Consider the following 16,730-nt stretch of genomic DNA (forward strand, 5'->3'; position numbering starts at 1 on the left):
TGCTGAAGAGGTAGGCAGTGACCAGATCACGAAGGCCCAACAGGCGCCAGGAAAGGGTTTGGGCTTTATTCTAAATGGTAGGAGACGCTACTGAAGAGTGTTATGCAGGAGGCTAACCCATTCTGAATTCCATTTCAAAAAGATCTCTCTGGCTGTTATGACTTAGTGAACTGATGAATAAAATGATCACACATTTAGGGTTGGCCAGGACAGCCCCAGTTTATGCTGTTATCCTGGTGTAACTGAACTTCTGCGCTGACTCCAGGCGAGAGTCAGGATATGCAATAAATAAATAAATACATAATAAAACAAACTTTAAAAAATGAAAAGCGAAAAAGAAAGGAGGTTGGTCAAGACACATGCAGGCCGTTATGGCACTCTTCCTCAGATTTCCTGGTTCCTGACATCCCTCACCTAGCTGGGACCTTGGGGGTCCTCCCTTTGATTCTTGACCTGAGAATCTTCTCAGGCTTGGGATATGTCCTTATCCTCATTATCTGGCCATCTCTCGTGACTAAATAATATTCAGTATCTGGTACACAGAAATCTACTAAGTGGGGTGGTGTGTCTTAACTCATTTATTCTTCACAGCGATCCCTGAGGTAAGTGTGATCACTTCACGGCGATGCCTGAGGACCCACACTTACAGAGGAGGACACTGAAGCACAAAGAGGTCAAGGAACTTGGAGCAAAAGTGGCTGAACCAGGACCCAAAGCCAGGGAATTTGGTTCTGGACTCAGTGTTCTTAACACCTCTTCTAACATTACTTCTCAGTGTGAGAGACCCAGATATGTTTTGGGGACTGAAAGTAGCTCAGAGTGGCCAGAATGAGTATTGGGGAAAAGCGGGAAATAAGTTTAGAAAGATAGCGGAAGGGTTTCAAATGACATACTCAATAGTTTATTGTCAACTGGTAGGAGATGGGAGTCCATCACAGGATCTTTAACACATGTTCATATTTATGCTTCGGCTAAAGAGCTCCGTGGAGAACAGATTTGGGAGGTGAGTAGGCGGAGACCCACTCATGACTCGACTTTTTCTAAAGACTGGATCTCTGCCTCCTTCCTGGATGGGGCCTTTCAAGACCCCTGTTGTGAAGAATCTGCCCCTATGACTTCCCACAGCTGAAGCCTGAGCCTTCTGACTACCGGGTCTCCCTTCCGGACGCCAGAGCTGAAGAGTGTGGCTCTCTCAAGCACAACAAATTTAGATCTTCAAACTTATTCTCTTTTTTGAGATCCAGGCCTATATTCTCAGTTCTCTGCTGAACATTTCAACTTGTTCATGGGCTCAACACAGCTAAAGCTGAAATCTATTAATCTCTGAAAAATCTCCCTTCATTTCTGTGTTTTAAAAACAATCTGTTAATTGAGTCATCATTCTCTCAGTAACCTATAGCTGCAGTCTTGGAATCATCTTTTACTACTTTTCTTTTGAGTTCCTATCATCAGTTCTGATCTCCAAATCTTTCTCAGAAGCATCTCTGTCTTTCCATTTCCATTGCCCTTTCCTTCTTCAGATCCTGATCACCTCAAACATGGATTATAGTAGCTTTACAACTCACTTACCTTCTTCCTGTCTCCACACACCTACAATTTTATGAGCTGCTTTTATTTTAGCCTTTTAAAAACATTACCCCCTTGATCATATTCTCTTGTTCAAATGCCTTACTACTGCTTATACTGAGTAAGTCTTATTTCTTTACCTAACATCCAATGACCTTTATAAATCATGCCCAAATTACTGTTTCTAATCTTCTATCTCTGCTTTAGTCAAACTGTCTATCCATTTGTCACCTCTGATGGACCTTTCCCATCCTTCCTTTATGATTCTGTAGCACCTTCCTACTCTAAACAGCCTTCCCAAACCACTCCAGGCCTGGGAATTCCTATAGCACTCAAGGCCTAACCCACATCCCTGTGCTTGAGCACAAACTTGCCTTGGGGACATGGTACCTATTTTGTTTGCTCTCAACTTTTAACCATTTCATGTATCCGGATCTAACTGTTTACAGTGCACTTTCCTATGACACCAAGAGCTACTCAAAGACACAAAGCCTGTTTTATGTTTTTGTATTTCTACTTTTCCCAGACCTGCTTGGTGCTTGGTACCATACTATCCTATGCACATTCCTAATGTTTACTGATAATTTAGAAAATAAATTCAGGTTATTCCACTGTTATGTTATAGTCCGCCAGTAACATAAAACTTTCAGATTTTCAAAAGTTTGCCAGGTAGAAAAATTTAGCAAAGTCAAAAGTAAATTAGGGGAAAAAAATCTAAGAAAAATGGCAGTGGAGTATGCTGATGGGAAAAATCAACATGAGCTTCATAATTTACAATGTCTGGATAAAAAAAAAATAATGTGCAGATACTTAGAAAAATGTTATATTATGGACAACTCAGAAGTGGTCTTAAAGGACAACCTATTTAGCATTTATATTTGAATTTCAACAGAATTGCTTTGAATTGCTACTTTATTGATAAGTGAAAACAGATTCTTTTATGACTTAAGTTATAAAGCTTATAGTTTATCAGTTAGTTCCCTCTCCACCCTGCAATTATCTACAGGAAGAGATTGGCCATAGGTTCTATTTTATGAGTTTTATAGGGAAACATTCACCCCAATCTACATACTATGAATTCCTGGAAAATTCTACAGATTGGAGGAAATAAAGTGTTCCTTTGAATCAAAGACATTTCACTTAAATTCACACATTTATCCATAAACAAGCTGCCCCAAATATTTTGTAAAAATGTGAAAGACATATTTTACATAGATATATGCATACAATTATGCTAATGTGTAATAATGCAATATGTAGCAATCTTGTGAACCTACAGAGCGGGTCAAATAATAATGACAATCTAACAACAAAAGCAACTCAAAATGTTGTAGAGTAAGTATAGTTATAAAATTCAAGAGTCTCAGAATGAAATTAAATTTGTATGATTCAGACCAGTACAGTTATGAATAAGTTTAGTGTTAAGAGCAAGCAACATCACAAATGTCTCAGATAAATTTCAGAATAATAAAATACTCTAAAACACTTTAAAGTTTACTACTGCTAAAAAATTATGTGACAAAAATTCATCAGTCAAATCCTTAGAAAACCTAGAAGTGTAACTACAAAATGAATTAATTAATAGCTTATTAGTGTGGTCTTATAATGAGAAAGAATAATGAATCAACATTAAATCTCCAATCAAACTAGGATATTTTAAATCTTAATAATAATGCAATACTTAGACAAATGGCAAAAGTGTCCCATAACTGGTACAATGCTGATGAGACAGCCTGGATTTTGTTTCAACCTGTTGTGTGGTAGATGTGCAGGCTTCTGTGAAAATGCAAGCTGCAGTTTTGTAAATTGCCAAAAAATCCATTTGTTAAAAGAAAATTTGTTCTTATTAATAGGAGTTGTGGAAACATTAAATAAAATAAGAAGAGCCACTAATGGAAGGCAGTGTGGAGGTTTCTCAAAAAATTAAGAGTAGAATTACCATATGACTCAGCTATCCCTCTCCTGGGTATCTACCCCAAAAACCTGAAAACATTTATCCTTAAAGATATATGTACTCCGATGTTCACTGCAGCATTATTTACAGTAGCCAAGACATGGAAACAACCAAAGTGTCCTTCGATAGATTGGATAAAGAAGATGTGGGACCTATACACAATGGAATATGTACTATTCTGCCATAAGAAAAGATGCAATACTGCCATTTGCGACAACATGGACGGACCTTGAGATTATCATGCTAAGCGAAGTAAGTCAGACAGAAAAAGTCAAGAACCACATGATTTCACTCATATGTGGGATATAAAACTGAAAGCAACAAAGGAACAAGACTAACAAATAAACAAAAACTCACCAGAGGGTAAGGGGGGAAGAGGGTGGTAGAAGAGAGTAAAGAGGGTCAAATATATGGTGATGGAAGGAGAACTGACTCTGGGTGGTGAACGCACAATGTGATACACAGATGATGTATTATAGAATTGTACACTTGAAACCTATGTAATTTTACTAACCCTTGTCACCCCAATAAATTTAATTAAAAAAAATAAAGAAGAAAGGACTAATATTAGTGTAACAGGTTTGTAATAAAGAAACTTCACAAAAATCAGTGATTGATTACAATAGGTAATATTGATGCTATTTTTATTTTATTGTACCAGTTTTCACTAGAAGAGATTCAAAAACAATTCTCCCCAAATCACAAAGCATTCTTTATATATTTGGCAGAGCTTACCCTGTTTTAATTCCACTAGACAGTAAGAAAAGCTATGGAAATTGCTGTGCATGTGTGTGTACATTAAAGGACAGGTATGTTTTAACTATGTTCCTCGCCTAATAACCTCAAACAAGAAAAGACCAAACGTGGGGGGAAGACTTCCTTATACTAGTTGCTATTTCTCTTTGATTTGCAAATAAGTCCTTCATTTAAAGTAAATATGGGACTCAAGCCTGTGATAACTTAACTATTAACTAACTTTTACACCTGTCTTTCAGGTTTAGACAATGACCTCTGACCAATCTGAGTCTGATCATTATCCTTAACTTGCTGGAGGCGCTAAGCAGGTGCAGCAACTAGTTCTTAAAGTGGCATGAGCTAATTATTTTCATGTAACCTAGTATTACGATTGTCTAATGTCTTATTTGCTTTTCCTATAGTACTGAGTGAATACCATTCAGGACAAAAATCAGTGAAAAGAAAGTCACACATTTAACCATCAAATCTGAACTAGGACATAAAAAACAAAAGAAAGGAAATCTATAATACACGGGCAAGCAAATCAGGCTACCTAAACAAAAGAATAACTATCAGACTAATGTCCAATGTCTCTCCTAAAACACTAAATGTCAGAAGGCTAAAAGATGATCAATTTCCACACTGTTTTGAGGAAAAATGGTTTTGTCCAAATAATAAAAAGCCCTGGCAAGCAGTCTTATGCAAAGACAACTGAGAGATATTTTAAAACATTGTAGATTATCAATTTACATTTCTTGAAAAAAATAACTTGAAAATGTCCTCTTAAATATAAAGTACATTAAGAGCTCAGAATGAAAAAAAAAAAAATAGTGTCTATAGCCAGAGGAGAAGAAAGATCTGATCCTTTTTGATGAAGGGAATAATGCCTTGTGGGCATATTTGTTTTACTTTCTATGAAGGGCATCTCAAAAACAGACACGGTATTATTTATGTCAGAAAGAAACAAACTTCCAAAGAAAAAAATTCAAGTTCATATAATAAATGAAAAAGAAAAAGGGAAATAAACAAATTAAAAAAGAGTGAGAGAAAACACAAAACAAAGGTACAGAGCTGGTTTTGTTCTCAGGCTAACCTATATTTACTTAAAGAACACTACATCACATTACAGTGCTATACGATCAAACTATCCTCTATAGCTATGTATTTGCTTAAAAGTTCATTCCAACGTGGTATGTCAAGAAACACATCTTTCCCTGTTATAGAGACTTGAGAAAGTTGTAGCTAGCATCTAGCACTCTCCTAGACCCAAGCCATTCATGGTGGTACTTGGAGCAAGAGGGAAGTGGGCGTGATAATGTGTAGAGAAGGAAGCTGGAAATTGGTGGTTAGGTACAAGGTCAAGAAGTTACTCAGGGCTCCAGCCTCAGTCATTGTGAAATCCTAGTCCACTCCCTTTCTTTTTTTCTCAGACCCCAGAAATATGACTCCTTTTAGGGCCAATATAGTACAAAGTTGGACCTTACAAATATCCTACCTTGTTAAATTTTTAGACAGACTTTTCCTATTTCTTCTATCTCTAAATATTTTCAGCTCTTAATCCCTTTAATGAAAATAAAGGCACATGGGTACAAAAATGGAAATTATGTAGAATTATATTTTGTACGAAAATCAGACTTTACCTTTCTGGGACCAGAGGATATTGGGGAATGAACACAGGTGTGATTCCATTTAGAGTTTATGGAGAAAGGGCCAAGGTTAACTGTCAGTAAGCAGTGGGGAGGGGTAGTAGACTATGCTTAGTTTGTAATAAAGAGACAGAGGAGAAAAGCTTAAAAAAACCCCAACACATCAAAAAGGAAGCTTGGTTCAACTCAAAGCCAGGAAAACTAATGAGTGTTTGGGGGAGTGCCTTTATAAAAAAAGTATATTAAAACTTATTGACTGCACAGAGTAGAAATGTTATTAATATATTAGGAACTACCATCAAATAATCCAAATGGAAAAACATAAGCAAAACACCAACAGTACTTAAGCTATTATTATGAGATATTGTCCCTAATTCACTGGGGTCATATTGAGATCATTAGGGCACTACTGTAAATGTTTACACCATTATTTCTCATGATTTCATGAAGATTTGGTTCTATTATTTTATCATTTAATTAATCTGGACATCTACAACCAGCCTACAAGGTAAGTCAAAAAACTCTGCCAGGCTGCAGTTTTCTGAGTTCCAGATGTTAAAAAAAAAAAAAAAAAAGCAGAAATGTAAACACTGGTGCCACAGGAAGGCCTATAGGAATAACATAAATTTCAAAAGTATGCAAAATGATCCAATGAGTCTATTATTCAAATACGTTCATTTTTCATATTGCTAATCTTCAATTTTTTAATATAAAAGAATAAAATTTACATAATGTTATGGCTACTAAAGGATAACTGCAACACACACTACAGTCAAGTATTTTTTTATGATTATTCTGATGAGTCATTCCTCAAACACTAGTCTTTTCAGGAGCCCCGAATATTAAGTCATTAAACATGTTGAATTAATCATATGGCTTTATTACAAATAGAAAATGGAGTCAATTTACCCTTCAGGAAAATATTAATTATCAATAAAATTCAAATATAGTTGAATATTTACTTTAAAAAGATATTACCAAAACTTTCTCACAACAGGAGATGAGTTGTATGGAGTACTTGAAAGACTTATTGTATACAAGGGACAAGAAATAAAATTATGCTTTGTGAAGACTAAGATATACTCTAGTCTATCTTATGAATCTTTCAAGTGGGAACTAGCAACTGATGTATATTTCATACAAATATTATATTCAGAGACAAAAAGGGAAATTTAATCATCTTCCTTCTATATCATCTTCTATAATTATTTTTAACATAGTAAATAGATACTGAAATTGTTAAATGCCTTTTGTTGTCTGGTAGTAACATAAGTGGGATAAAAGAAAAGATTGCACTTCTGTAATAATAAAGCACAGTAATCTGTAAGAAGATCAAGCATAATGGCCTTCTTTCACTATTACAAAACATTCCTCTAATTGATTCTAGTGCACAAAACAACACTCAGTTTAAAAAGGGTATAAATCACTTTGCATATAGATTTACGTTACTTTATCAAAAGTATAAAAAGTATTTTTAAATTAAAAAACATTCCATCTATAACAGTATACAAGTGCCTGTAAAATTGATACAGCATCTTATTTTCCTAAATCTTGTCAAAAATTAGTAAGGTTTTCTTTCTTAATTAGAAAACATGAGGTTAACTTTCTTGAAGGGCTATAACTTCTGACAAAAAGGAAGGTTATAAGAGTTTTCTACAGTGGCATTTTGTGTCACTATAACCAGCATCATTGCAGCTTCTTATGTGCCTCACGTAATAACCTCAAACAAGAAAAGATCAAACTGTGTTTTAACAATGCAGAAATAGATTGCCTTACCGTTGGTGGTCCATCTACATGATGGTTACAAGGCACTGTTCCTATGTTGACAATTCCTGTTAAAAGAAAAAGATTGTGAATATTTGCTTATTAAACCTACCCATTTTATTTTGAAAACATTTATGTCAGTAAGACAACTCCTACAGCTTACAAGAAAAAAAGATTTTGCATCATGAATTCTCTGGTCAGAAACAGCTGGAGAGTTTAGCTCAGAGACTTCACTCAAGGTGAGTTAAGCCAATTTTCCCATTTCAGTGGGCTTTGGAGATAACACAGCATGTGTCCACAACATGTTCTTGGCTCCAAAAATTGTGCCATTATCTCCGCTGCTGTATTTCTTCCTTGAAAGTTTTATTTCTCACTTGAGGTCATCAAGTTTTCATAAAGAAATATCAGAGGCTATGAAAGGAATCACTTCCTTATTTTCTCAAAAAGAACAAATGAGTCTATTTGAATTTCTCTTTGATCTGACTTCCTACTATGACACATTGTGCTATTTATTCAATCACCACGGAGTGTCTGGATAAAAAAGTTCCCCTGATTCTGTCCTCTAAAATGATAATATTGACTGCTAAACTTGAGATAAATCCTTTTATCATGTGTGGATTTATCTTTTTGTCCTCCATGTCCTCTCTACTGCAGTGCATTTCTTTGTAATAAACAGCTTCTAATGATATAATTGCATCTCATCTGTAAAGATACTGGTTCAAAGTCAATCTCAAGTTAAAAATGAACACAGGTGTGGGTGTCATTTACTTTACAATCTCTGTCCATCAGCACACTAACATGTGAGTTTGGATATTAGAATAGATTGTTCAAATGCTAAAGGCTGTCACCTGCAGGGATGGTTAGAAATGATAACTGCAATGTATTGTTAGCAGCAAATAGCGAAGTTCCTCGTTGAAACAAAACACTAGTTCCTCTCATTCACAGGCATTTAACTTATTTTTCTTAAAGTATGATAAAGGATTAAGAGAGACAAACAAAAATAAAATCACTTTTTATCTAAAGATACAATCTTAGTTTTAAATTTAGACTGCCCATTGAAATATGATTTGGAAATACAATCATATGTGTTTGTTCAAACTTTCATCTTTACTTTCAGTTAAGAATATACAGAAAGGTCTAAGTGTAAGAAAAAATATCCCAAAATAGCATCTTATTTTATGTAAATTTAACCTAAAAAATCCATATTTGTATCTTATTTCACTTTTATTAAGGTGAAGTTCACAATAAGTAGCTTGCTGTGCTGGCTATTTTTGTATGTCATGCTGGCTAGGCCACAGTACCCAGATATTTGATCAAACATCCCAGATGTTTCTGTGAAAGTATTTTTTGGATGCTGTTAACACTTAAATCTGTAGACTGTAAGTAAAGCAGATTGCTCTTCATAATATGGGTGGGTTTCATCTAATCAGTTGAATGCCTTAAGAAAGACTGACCTCCCATGAAAGAGGGAGTTTAGCCATTAGACTGCTTTTGAACTTGATCCATAACTCTTCCCTGGGTTTCCAGCCTGCCAGACTACCCTGCAGATTTTGGAATTGTCAGCCTCCACAATTGTGCAAACGAATTCCTTAAATAAATCTCTCTGTATCTATATACACATCCTATTGGTTCTCTTTCTCTGGAGAACCCCGACTAATATACTTACTTTCTGGGAAATATTAAATAAAATAAAAAAAACAATTATTTGTACTTATATTCTAAATTAAATATTTGTTCACTAAATATATTAATTATGCAGAAATATAGTTAAAGTGTACAATTTATCACGGAGTATTTTAAAATAAGAATACCTCAAAATGAATTTAAGAATATACATCTGTAGAGTAAATCAATCAATAAGTAAAAATGTAAAAATAAAATCAATGTGTCAATAAATATTTACTGCTAGATAGTACATTCTGACAATCTTTGCTTTTTAATGCTTGGACTATTTATATTTAATGTAATTACCGATGTGGCTGTGTTTAAGTCTGCCATCTTGCTATTCTACTGTATCTACTCTTGTTCCTCTCTTCCTACTTTTCTATACTCTTTTGAAATTAGAAAATATCTTTACTATTCTATTTTATGTCCCCGATAACTAAATTTTTAGCTATACATCTTTGTAGTTTTTAATGGTTAGAGATTATAAGACATCTTTAATTTATTACAGTATACCGTGAATTAGGATTTTCCATTTCACAAACAATATAAGGACCCACCCTAAAACAGTATTATTCCATTTAGCCTACCACCCTTTATGCTACTGTTATATTTTACTTCTACATGCTATAAATCCCACAATATACTGCCAGTATACTCGTTTTAAATAGTCAATAGTCTTTGAGAATTCAAAAAAAAAAAAGTTTCTTATAGTTAGATATATACATATTTATCCTTTCCAATGTTTTCATTCCTCCCTGCAGATCCAGGCTTTCATCTGAGATCATTTCCCTTCAGCTTGATAAACCCTCTACAGACTCTCTTGCAGTGTAAATATGCTGGTGACTAATTATGTTGCTGCTGTTTTTTTCCTGAAAAGTCTTTAATAGGTATCATTTATGAAGGATATTTTTGCTGGGTAGTGAAATCTAGGTTGGTAGACATTTTCTTTTAGCACTTTATTTTATTCCATTGTTTCTTATGAGAAGGTAACCACCATTTTTATTATTCCTCTGAATATAATGCATTTTTCCCTTTGGCTGCTTGTATGATTTTCTTTTTAGTTTTTATTATTTTTTTCCCCCAGTTTAATTAAGATGTAATTAGATGTGGTTGCATTTACATATATCTTTCTTGGGGTTTGCTAAGTTTTTTATATCTATTAGGTTAATGTCTTTCATCAGAGTTAGAACATTCTTAGCCCATTATTTCTTCCTCCCTTTTTTCTATTTTCTTTCTGGAATTCCAATTATATCTGTTTAGCTCATTTGATGCAGTCATATAGGTCTGATGTTCTGTTACCTCCTCTCCTCACCCCATGCTTTAATTCAGATAATATTTTTGTCCTGTCCTTGAGTTCAAAGATCCTTTCTTTGAAAGTGTACTTATCTGCTATTAGGCCCATTTAACTGTTTTTTTTTTTTTTTTCCATTTCATCTATTACACTCTTCAGGTGTAGAATTTCCATTACTTCTTCTTTAGGGTTTCCATTTTTCTGCTGAAATTCTCCATCTTTTAACTCATTTTACCCATATTTCCTCAAAAATTATTTAACATATGTATAAAAGCTATTTTAAAGATTTTTGTCTGCTAATTCCAACATTTTGATCATTTGTGGTTTCCTTCACTGATTGTTCTCTTTCTTGATTATGGGTAATCTATTCCTGCTTATTCACATGCCTCATAATTTCTCATTGTAGGTCAGACCTTCTAGATATTTAATCAGTAGAGAATGAAATAAATAAATAAAAAAAAAAAAACAACAAAAAAACTTCTTCCAGAAAGAGGTCACACTTTGCTTTTTACAAAGCTCCAGTGAAGGGTAGATCTTTTTGACCAATTCAGGAGTTGAAATGAGTTGGGGGCTGAGCTGTTGCTGTAGTTAATTTCAGAATACCTATTAAATATCCAAAAATAAGATCAGTTCCTCCCTCTAGGAGGACTTTGGGATTTAAGCCTCTAGAGATTAAGGGAACTCTTTCTCTGCCTTTTCCCTAGTTTCCTATATGACAGCTTATGCCACAAAATTCCTGCGGGGTAGAACTGATGGCTGAAGAGGACTGACTCACATTTGGGGTCTTTCAGATTCCAATCCATCATGTCAGCCGACATGATCCTTAGAAGTTCAGCTATGTCTGTCTCAGCAAAGTCGCTTTGCCTATAAAAGTTTTGCTCCTTTGGTCTTCTGTCTCTTTATCTCAATAAATGCTCCCAGGTATTAAAATGACTCCTGGTCAATACTACCTTATGGAGTAGGATTCGTTCCTCTATGAAATTTATTTCATTTAGACTTCTTTTTGTTCACAGATCTGATTATTTTTTAGTTTATGTGAGGTCTTCTCAATGTTGCAGTAATAGTGATGACATTACCAATCTCCACTTCCATTTAGTTATATTGCTGCCTTTTACTTTTTCTTTTTTCTTGCTTTTGGTAAATTTCAATGCATACTCGTTTTTCTCTGGATTTCTGTTTCTAATTTCTACCAATGTTTCAATTATGCTATTTGTTACCTTCCCAATTATAAAAATAATAAATACATTGTGAATTATTTATCTAAATGAATATCCAAACCTCCTTCCAACCAAATACTATAACAATACCTTCTTGCTCCACACCAAATTAAACTTTTAGAAGGCTGTTACTTCTTTGTTCTTTTATATAAATTTATATAGTTAAGTTTAAGTGGATGAAAATGCATATGAGTTTGTAGAAGTGTTAAGTATAAATTTACAAAACACAAAAATATTCTAAGAAAAAAACTTAATAGTTCCTCTGTATCTAATAGAAAAAACCTAATGTTTTCCTGTTTTGAGATTTCTGTTCTAATTCAGTTGTTATTTGGTTAGAGTACTTTCTAAATCCTTGTATATCCAAATATGCCTTCCTTGTTGACAGATATATGATACCTTGTCTGAATAATGAATTTTTGGGTAAGAAATTCTTTATCTTGATTGTCTAGATATGTTGCTCTACTATCAGCCAGCTTCTAGAGTTCTAGATGAGAAGTCCGATGTTCATTTGACTCTCTTTTCAGTGTAAAGAACCTGTTGCTCTTAGAGGCTTATAAAAATTTCCCTTTATCTAGGAAGTCAGGAATTTCACCAGGGTGTGTCTAAGAACGTCTTTGGTATAATTAATCTTTTCTGGGGACTTGATAAGCGCTTTCATCTGCAGTCTTACTCTTCTGCTCAAGAAAGTTTTACTTTATTGTTTAATTTTGCAGCTCATCTTATTTCTAACTTCATAATTTTTTATGTTTCTGATAGTTGTTCCACTTAATCTTCCAGTCGAACACCTTCTTTTCCATTTGTCTAATGATTTTTAAATTTGAAATCAAGTAGTTTAGTTCCTTCCTAGAGGCCTACAAAGACTAAGACAAGAAGTATGGAAGACCCTGGAGAGTATATTACAAGAAAAAGGTTTTTTTCCTGGGAATCTTAATGCCAGTATGTTGGGCAAGGGGTGGAGGTGGGAGAGCTTTGTTCTCCTTGGTGCTGAGCCAAGACATGTGCAGGGAAAGTAGTATTCTTGTAAAGGAGCAGGTAGAAAATGTTTTTTTCAGAGTTCACTGAAGGTTTGCAGCCAGCAGAAGCTACAAGCCTTCTGGGAAACTGGCTATGTAACTGTCAGTTTAATACTTGTAGTTCATTAAAGACCTAGCAGATCCTATGGACCACACTGGACCTAAAAGGGACCAATAGGCCTGAGAAATTTGCTTCCAGACCCTGTCTTTGGGAGATAGCTGTAACTTTCAACTGATAAGACTTGAGAGGAGAAGTTTACTCCTATGCCTCAGGATAGGGGGAATAATTGTACAGGCTTTTGTTTTTGTTTTTTGCTACAGCTCAGACCTCTATCATTATAGATGGGGCAACAAACCATAAGCATGCAAAAATACAAAACAACAACAAAAAAAAAACCCAATCAAAACAAAACAAATAAACGAAAAAACTAATAATTTTTATAAGGTGTTTCAATAACCCAAAAAAGACCACATAACCTACCAGAATCGGTAGTGTCACTGATGACAACAGGAGAATTAGAGGATCTCTTAAATTAAAACATAACAAACAAAACTCAACAACTATTAAGAATTTTAAGATAATTAATTAACAAACAAAAAAGATTACCCCATTTTAAAAGAAGGAAACAGGGATTTCAGAAAGTAAATCAGTAGTTAGATAACATTCCCAAGGTCACACAACCAATGAGCAGCAAGCAGTACTATGACTGAAACCCATGCAAGTCACAAACCCTCCAGATCCATCTGTGTTTGTTTAGCCCCTGTGGTCAGGACCTGCTTTTATTCATATTTGTATCCACAGTATCTAATCCAAATGCTTGAAACACAGAAGGTCCACAAGCGCTGACTCAAATAATGACTGAATGAATGCAATCCATGCTAATCCCCCGTGTTCCTATGATATGTTACAATGCAGCGTTAACTGCATACATTTATCAGAAGGTTTGAGTTAAATGTTCTAGGACTGGTTTCAAAATGTTAACTTACTACTTCCTTTGGTAATGTTTTTAAATTTGCTGTAAAACTGAAATGTATTACTTAAAATTTTTTCTAATTTCCCAGTCATTAACATACTCTAGAAAAGATAATGGAAGAAATTTTATGCTTCTTGAGAGATGCTTTAGGTATCTTATTTTTGTAGAAAATCAGAACCTGACATTTCATCCCAATTGTACTTGACTGACTTGAACAGCAGAATGATGTATTTTTTAGTTTCCCTAAACTCTACCAACCTTCAATTCAGGACAACGATCAAAGAAAAGTGAGAACAAAGATCATCAGATTTACTGCAAATGCAAAAATGGCAGGAATATGTGCCAAATTCTGACGTCAGAACATATATCCAGTTATCTGAAGTATCATCACCGAATGTTTATAAACTACCGACTAAGCACAAGGCACTGTGGTAGAAACAGGAGAACCCGCATCCTCCCTTTCACAATACCTTTTTAAGATTTGCTTTAGGCAACACTATTAACTATGCATCTTATTGACTTTTAGGAATCGCCATGAATCTCTACATAGGGCAGAGACAAATTATACTTTGATTATCTATGGCTACTAAAAAAATGAATAGTTATTATATTCCAGTAGAATATAGAGTTTTAGAAGGCAGGGATTTTTTTTTCCTGCCAAACTTAATATCAAGTTGTCTGTACTGAGAATGCAAGCTCTTAAGAATTGGAAATATGGTAAAACTGTTTTTCATATAATTTTATACCTAGAAAGTCCAAAAGAACCAATGCTAAAATTAACAAAACCAACAGAATACAACAAATGAGAAAGTTAATACAATATAAAATTCAATATGAAAGATCAGTATCCTGTACATATTCAAACAACCAGTCAAGATATAATGAAAGAGAATATCCCATTTATAAGAGAAATACATATTTCTCTTATAAATTTCTTGTATTTATTCAAATAAATACAAGAAATTTATAAGAGAAATAAAAATAAAAATAAATAGTATGAAGAAATAAAAATAGTATGAAGAAAATGTGAAAATACTTCTGAAAAACATAAAACTAGTCTCAGAGAAATGACTGATTACAGCTTTGGGGCAAAATACAAGGTGAACCTAGGGCATCATAAGCGAGGAAGTACTCAAAGGCTAACAGGTTCATGTCAAAAAACATGGCAATAGACATGAAGCGGCTCTTTCACCAAATTAGGGGACAACGTGACTCATACAAAGAAAATTATAGTAAAGTAGTATAACAAATTGAATGAAAAAAAATCTATAATGCTCAAAAAGACAGGCGAGAAAAAAAAATACTCTTCTTGACTGACCACCAGCCAATAAAGTAGAAGCAATGATAACATTAGAAACCCACCATTTTTCATTCCTTCACCACTGAAATAGTTAATTCAGGCAAGGATCATCAATGGATGCTGAAACCATTCAGTAAGGTTGTTGGGGAAGATGACAATCACATGGTCTCAAAGTATCACCCCCCCCCCCCCCCCGCCCATATTACTCAGCAATTACAAAGGGAAAAATTTATCTTTACAACAGAGAGATCTGGTGTTCACTACCTTCATCAAGGACTAAATTTAGCAACATGAACAGTAGAACAAACTGACACCACCTAATGTGATGTAATAAAGTACATATCACTTATAATCTCACCAAAAAAGTTTCGCTTGAATCTAATCATGATGAAATAAAATCAAAACACTGGACATTGTACAGGACAATGTGTTCAGCCAAACTTTAAAAAAGTCAATGTCATGAAAAACAAAAACAAAAGATTCTAGATTAACTGAGATTAAATGAGACAAAAATGACATCAACCAATGTTAAGTGTGAATCTGGATTGGATGCTGGATTAAATAAGCAAGCAAACAAAAAGTTGCTTAAGAAATTTTAAGCATAATTAGAAAAATCTGAATATAAACCATTTATTACATGATATTATACAGTAATTGTTAATTTTCCTAGATGTGATGATTGAAGTTTTTGAAAGAAAGATGCAAATTTTGTGAATTTAGTTTTATTTTACCCTTTTCCCCAATTTTGGGGGGCGGTTTAAAAACTTTCAAAATAAAGCTGGGGAAAGAATTGTAGCCTGTTAGTAGACTTTTAATGACCTTACAGTAGACAAACAGATTTTCAATGGTTTTCCACATTGCAAAACCTTCCACATAACTACACCTGTCCCCTTCTCTGGATCCTACTATTTACTTAGTTTGGACACTCCCTCCTCATTTGGATTATTTGGAACAGTTTCTTAAACAAACTCCCTGACTTGCTCCAAGGGCCTTGCAATGACATCTCACACTGCCAGAGTTACTCTTCTAAAGGGAAAACTATCATCTTGTCATTTTAGAGCTTCATCTTCCAGATAAAAATCACCCTCCTTAAACTTAACTGAAAACGGCACGCAGACCTTCAGGATGTAGCTGCCGCCCAGCTCACTAACCTTCCAGCTTCTCATTCACCCTTACCATCCCCCCAGCCACTCTTCCTTCCGATCAGGGTGTACTTAAGCTCTTTATCTTTCCTAGACATCCTTTAAAACTGAGGTCAAACATCATGTTCTCTAGGAAACAGTTTGTGATTTTTCTTTTCCTACCCTACTTCTGATTTAGATACCCCTTCCTATTTCTCCCTGCCCTTAGCATTCCTGTGCAATCCTCTACAACAGCATTTCCCTCACGATATTTACCCAAATTTGTCTTAGTTGCTTGTGTAATAGTTTATATTCAACAAATGTTTGTTGCTTAACTGAACATATGAATAGAGAAAATGAGTTATAAAAGCATTTTGCGGCAAGATAGCATAACGTTCTCCATCAATATAGTCATCCCATGTTCTAAATATTCATTAAAATTAACCTTTTTTTTTTATAGGTTTCTTTTTCTTTTTCTCCCCCC

The 16,730-nt window shown here is 34.4% G+C and overlaps 1 protein-coding gene across 13 annotated transcripts in view; it reads right to left on the bottom strand.

Moving 5' to 3' along the window:
* The window catches only part of AHI1 (Abelson helper integration site 1), a 170,077-nt gene that overhangs the window by 58,128 nt on the left and 95,219 nt on the right, over nt 1-16,730 (bottom strand). For all 13 annotated transcript variants that reach the window (XR_012496754.1, XR_012496755.1, XM_019732750.2 and 10 more), the window contains one exon: nt 7,678-7,733. Coding sequence is in view for 11 of the 13 variants with exons in the window: in XM_019732750.2 (XP_019588309.2) it covers nt 7,678-7,733 (56 nt within the window). In the remaining 2 variants the exon portion in view is untranslated. The remainder of the gene's footprint in view (nt 1-7,677; nt 7,734-16,730) is intronic.

Source organism: Rhinolophus sinicus, linkage group LG05, assembly GCF_036562045.2.
Source record: "Rhinolophus sinicus isolate RSC01 linkage group LG05, ASM3656204v1, whole genome shotgun sequence".
Lineage (NCBI taxonomy): Eukaryota > Metazoa > Chordata > Mammalia > Chiroptera > Rhinolophidae > Rhinolophus > Rhinolophus sinicus.